Source organism: Ceratotherium simum, chromosome 6 (assembly GCF_057802395.1).
Source record: "Ceratotherium simum simum isolate JZ-2026a chromosome 6, ASM5780239v1, whole genome shotgun sequence".
Classification (NCBI taxonomy): domain Eukaryota; kingdom Metazoa; phylum Chordata; class Mammalia; order Perissodactyla; family Rhinocerotidae; genus Ceratotherium; species Ceratotherium simum.
In genome coordinates this window covers 28,206,071-28,212,070 of record NC_141905.1, presented here as the reverse complement: position 1 = coordinate 28,212,070, position 6,000 = coordinate 28,206,071, and the positions used below count along the sequence as shown (strand labels likewise).

At 42.7% G+C, this 6,000-nt stretch overlaps 1 protein-coding gene across 9 annotated transcripts in view; it reads right to left on the bottom strand.

Moving 5' to 3' along the window:
- Positions 1–6,000, bottom strand: part of USP54 (ubiquitin specific peptidase 54) — a 119,904-nt gene continuing 113,904 nt past the window's right edge. For 8 of the 9 annotated variants that reach the window (XM_087432026.1, XM_014784860.2, XM_087432023.1 and 5 more), the window contains 2 exons: positions 2,862–3,045; positions 2–1,344 (listed from right to left, as the gene is read on the bottom strand). In XM_087432026.1, the coding sequence (XP_087288152.1) occupies positions 785–1,344; positions 2,862–3,045 (744 nt within the window). In that variant the 3' untranslated portion in view covers positions 2–784. Of the gene's footprint in view, positions 1,345–2,861; positions 3,046–6,000 lie in introns of all 9 variants that reach the window. The other variant, XM_087432030.1, reaches the window with a different exon arrangement.

The following is a 6,000-nucleotide window of genomic DNA, read 5'->3' as shown; positions in this document are numbered from 1 at the left end:
CAATTAAAAGACACGGAATTAAATAGAACTATCTTATAGATTTATTAATGAAAAATACTTTACAAAAACAGTATGTTTGGCCCTAAAATAGTTCAGCTGACTTTGAGGGTTTACAATGGCGACTGAGCAAGTAGCAGTAATGGTTCTGCTGCTGAGACTAGGAGGGTGTGTTAGTGTGCCTGACTTCATCTGTTCAGAGGGGCAAATGTTATGTTGGGAGCTCCACATTCTAGACTTAAGGTTTGGTGGCACAGGGAAGGTTGACAGTCCATAATACCTGGGCAGGTAGGCTGCCCTGAATGATGTGGTCAGGACCAGGACCAGAGGGCTACATGTCCCTCCAAGGATGGGGAATGGGGAAGACAGAAGGTCAGATAATAAGGATATGTGGATAAAACAAAGCATAGAAGTTGCTTATATAGTAGGGAACAGAAGATAAGGGCTCAGGTGCAGGTGAGGGCATAAACTATCCAGGAATAAAATGGTAACCCTAAGATCCTAAGGAATGGCTAGTATCCAGAGTAATATGGATTCTTCTTTATTCATCAAATAAAGCCCTAAACAGCAGCTGCTTCCTTTTGCTAGGTGAATGGAAATTGGAATTTCAAATATTGCCTCTCAGAGAGCCAAGTCTTGTTAGAGGTTCCTGGCACCCCTAGGAGAAACTGCCAACTCTATGTTGAGATGAGACTAGCACAACCCGGGCAGAGATGCAGGGTACCAACTCTGCCATGGTCACTTTAACATAGAAAGCTGTGGTTCCAGGAAAGGACCAGGGTGACCTTTACCACCTGCTGTGCTGCAGGGCTCTAGCCCTGATCTGCTCTCTTCCAGGGGCATCTGCTAAAACAAACAGAAACTCTTCTCCCCCTGTCCTCCTGTGCCCAGACTGTGGGGCATAACTGCTTTGCCTCCAGTCATCATCTGGGGGCATATCTACTCTTCGAGGACCAGGGCCTCGAGACCCTGGGACAGGACCCGAGTTCCAAGCTGATCTCGGGGGTACATGAAGACTGGTTGATAGTGGAGACACAGAGTGAACAATGGGAGGGTGGCAGGGTGAATGAAAAAGATCCCCCCAGGACTGAGCATGAGGAACCTGAAGGCCCTGGCATCTTTCTGGTAGTGTGGCAGTGTGGGTTAGCTGAGGCTTGCACCCTGGAGTAGTCAGGAATTTGGACCCAATGTGCTGGTTAGTCTCTGACCATGGTCCCCAGGAGGCATCTGTTCTGGAACGATGAGGGAGACTCTGGTAGTTCAAAGTCCTTCCTGTGTACTTGACCCCTTGGGAAGTTTCACCCCTGTCACACATAGCCAGAAACTGTTGGACACTCTTCGAAGTTCCTAGGAAGAGAAAAGAAACCCAAAGATTGAGCATTTTCAGTAAACCATTCTCCTCCCAGAGGACCATTCCTGGTTGTTCCTCCCAACTCCCCGCCCATCCAAGAGCATACACACACAAGGAAAGAAGGAGCCTAGCTTTGCTTTTAATTTCATTTTTTAAAATTCTTAATATACATCAAAATCAAGTCTCTTACCTCCAACCTGGGCAAATACAACAGTCTCCTGGATGTTGCCATACTTCTACCTCACTCCACTATAATCCTTCCTCCAACACACACACACATGCACACTAGAATGGCTCCTTAATATTGCAAACGTATACTCTCATTGTGACAACTCTACTCCTAGAGCCACCACTCCCAAACATCATTCGGCTTTTCTTAACATGGTACCTTCACTCCAGTTAAGCTGTCTCTGCTTACATTCTTGCTTATTCTCTGAGATCTCTATACATTAATTCCCCTCTACTTAAAAGAAACAAAATAACTGATTTTTCAAAAATCACTTCTAAAAAATACTTTCCATTGTTTCTTTTATAACCCATCAATATCTGCATTATACTCTTGTAAATATGTATGTATATTGATTATTTAAACTCAGCTCTTTGAGAGCAGGGAGCTGCATTTGGTACAGAACAGGCTATAATAAATGCTGCTGACTAATCAGATGCCCCTAACAACTGTCAAAGGAGGCTGGCTACCTGGCTGCTCCATTGAGTAGTAGGAAGTTCATCTATCCAGAAGGCCTGTTTATCCAAAGCTCCCTAAAATCTGAACACAAATATCAACGATACTACTCTATCTTCTGTTCTAGAACCACAACCACCCCCTGCCCCAGAGCATTTATATCCATAAGCCAAGGTTTCTCAACCTTGGCACTACTGATATTTTGGGCTGTTAATTCTTTGTTTGCAGGGGCAGGTACGGGGAAACTGCCCTGTGCACTTTAGGATGTGTAGCAGCATCCCTGGCCTTTACACACTAGATGCCAGTAGCACCTCCCCTTTCCCACTGAGAATCACTGCCTTAAACCACAGATTCAGCCCATGAGGAGGAAAAGGAGCAAATCTTGCTGTGGAGAGTCAAAGAATGCCAGAGGATGCTGCCCATCTTCCCCAGGATTGTCTGGGTTTGTATACATGGCATGGGTATTCCATGTACAGGGTCTTTCCAAGTCTCCCATTCACTCCTTGTTAGGGGGATCCTAAAGACTGGGTATTACCTCCCCTTGGTCACTTAAAAGATTGTCCTATAATGACTGAAGCAGTTCATTTTCATGGGTAGTTAGATTCTGGGAGCTCTGATCTAGACCCTTAGTCTAAGAACCATGTTGCCCAAGAAATGATCCAATCACACTTTATCTAGATCAATGCTTGATCTTAAAGCAGTAATTCACATCCCTTTACAATCTCACCTTGGGATATGCCCCCTCCCCAATAGGTGTACTGGTTTGATACTTTTAGGTCCCGGGAAAGGTACCACATTCTGGCACATGATATTAGATTTGGGGAAAGTTACCTGGGGGTTTATGGGGCTCCCCTGCCATGCTGGGCATCAAGACATCTGGGGACAGGAACTGTGGTTGGGGTGGGTAGAGTTGGGGACCAAGGAGAAACACAGGAGGGTCATGGATGACAGGGAGGGAAGAGGAGCTGGAACGGTGCCGGGTTTCCAAAGGCTTTTTCCTCAAGTTTGATGAATCCTTATAATGAGACAAGACAAAAAAACATAGAGATGAGGATTAACGCACAGCAGGATATGGTTGGGTAAACACAGTGAGGCAAGCAGGGGGAGATGGAGAGAACTAGAGTACAAACATGCCTTGTTCTGGAGAGAGACCTAATTTACTCAGTAACTCTCCCCATCAACCTCTCTAGGAAACATCCTAACCACTATGAACTGAAGACACCAAATTGCAGATCCCCTTCCCTTAACCTGTCTTTCTTATAGCCCTCACCTTCCAAACTCGTTAATGCTAACAGTAGAAATAGAGAGATTGAGATAGAAATTTAAAAATAGAATGAGAAAGAGAAATTCAAAAAGTCTGAGAGATTGAGAAAGAAAATTCTATGTACTCTCTAAATACGGGGAACTAAAATATATCTCCTTACACGTACAATCAAGAACCCGGGGCCAGCTCAGCTCAGTGGCGTAGTGGTTAAGTTCGCGCGCTCCGCTTCAGCGGCCCGGGGTTCAATGGTTCAGGTCCTGGGCGTGGACCTACGCACCGCTCATCAAGCCATGCTGAGGCGGCATCCCACATAGAGCAACTAGAAGGATGTACAACTATGACATACAACTATCTACTGGGGCTTTAGGGAGAAAAAAGGAAAAAGAGAGGAAGATTGGCAATAGATGTTAGCTTAGGGCCAATCTTCCTCAAAAAAAAAAAAAGGACTCTTCTATTCCATCTTCTCTCCTTTCACTGCTACATTCCACAGTCTCACAGTCTCTTTTGCCTATCAAGTTTGTACCCACTAATGCTTATGTCCTGCTCTGTACTCCATTAGTCATTCACTTTTGTGACAAAGTCTCAGAAATATCCCCTTTAACATCTGAAATATTAATATGTCCAAAATCAAACTGACATCTTTCCAAACTCCTCCTCCTGGTACCACATATTCCTAGGTCACCTAGACTCAAATGTTGACATTGCCCTTAATTTTGTACTTCTCATCCACAATTCCATTAGTTGCCTTTGCCAAATACTGTCATTTCTACCTATAGGCTTCATATTTAAACTCAACCAGACCACTGCAACAGCTTCCAAACTGATCTTCCTTTGTTCAGCTCACTCCTCCTTACTGTGGCCTGTGAGTTCCTATGTAATATAGCAATGTCGATCTTTCTCACTTTATCTCCTACCATTCCTGTGCCTTTTACACTCTTCTTAATGTTCTTCAAACACACCAAGCTCATTCCTCCTCAAGGCCTTTACACTTACTGTTTCTGTTACCTGGAACATTCTTCCCATGGCTCACACCTTCATATCACTGAGGTCTCTGATCAAATGTTACTTCCTTAGAGCTGATTTCCCTCACTACCCTATCAAAAATAGCCCTGAGAATAACCAGTATTCCCTCATAACTCCTTATCCCCTTGCTTTGTTTTATTCTTTATCACACATTATCCAGGGTTTACTTATTTATTGTCTTTCTCTCCAAGTAGAATACATTTCTTTTCATTCCAGTAACCCCAGCACCTTGAACAGCATCTGGAACATTGCAGGCACTAAATAAATAATATATTAAATAAAATAATCTATATACCAGAATATCTTATTTCATTTACTAAACTGTAAGCTATTCAGGGCAGAATTTGTGTTATTTCATCAGTGTAAGCTCATAGCACCTCCCACATCATGGCACATGGTAGGCATTTACCATACAGCCTAAGGACCAGGTGCCAGTCCTCTCAGCAGTGACACAGCCAATCAGTCTTCTTTTCTGGACAGAAGAAAGTGACATCACATTTCCCTGGTTTCCCTTCTATCTCTCTGGTCTCTTTTACTAAGTTTCCCTTTAGAGTTCTTCAGAAGAACTATCTTAAATCTGATACTCTACAGGGAGATGTCCTAGCTCCTCTCCTCTTTTTGCAATACTCTTTTCTTCTTTTCAATGGCTATGATTCGCAAATCTCAATTTCAAGCTTATATGTCTCACATCCAAAGGCCTACCAGATATCTCCACTCAAGCTTAATATATCCCAAATTGCACACATCTCTTCCCTCAAATATATTCCTGCTTCTCTTCCCTCAAATATATCATTATCAACCCATAATTCCTGGGTATCATCCTTGATTCTCCTCTCCTCAAATCCAGGCAGGCAGGCACCAAGTCCCATTGACTTTTACTTCCTAATTGGTTTTCCAATATGTCTACTTCTCTCTATATTCCCAAACTCCTTACTGTGGTTCATGATATGCCCCTTGTTTATATTCCTTCCATTTCACTTGTCAACACTCTCCATCCTTCCCTCGCCAGACTCTAATCCTGCCACACCAAAGGAGCTTTCTTTAATTCAGTTAATATCTACTTCAGGTCTCTTTACCTACTATATTCTTTTTACTTCCTCCAGGAAGCCTTCACTAATCCCTCAAGCCTGGTTTATATGTCCCTTCTATTATGCTCCCATGGCATTAAATCCTATCATATTATATTGTAATTGTTTGTTTATTTATCTGTCTCATGGAGTAGGCTGTAAAGTCCATGAGAGCAGGGACTATATCTAACTCACTCACCACTGTATCCCCAGCACCTGACACAATACTGAGAACATAAGCTCAATAAGCTTTTGTTTAAAAGGAGGAATCAATGACTAAATGAAGGATACACAAGTCAGGAGAAAGAAAGCCAACTCTCCTAGGAAAATAACAATTGGCCATTAAATGTATATGAGAACAAATGTTGAGCAGAAAAGACCACCTTTTCCAAAAGGAATGGTAAGCTGTTCAAAGTTGTTTAGGAACTTATGAACAATAAATTGGAAAAAATGACTGCCTCCTGGGAGGGAAAGTGGATCTGAAGGACTGGTGGGACAGACTTAGTTTTCACTGTATATCCTTTTATACCTTTGTACTTTTGAACCATGTATTTAAAACCACTTTTTAAAATTTTTATTGAACTGACCTGATGAACAAGCTTCAATACACTGGTAC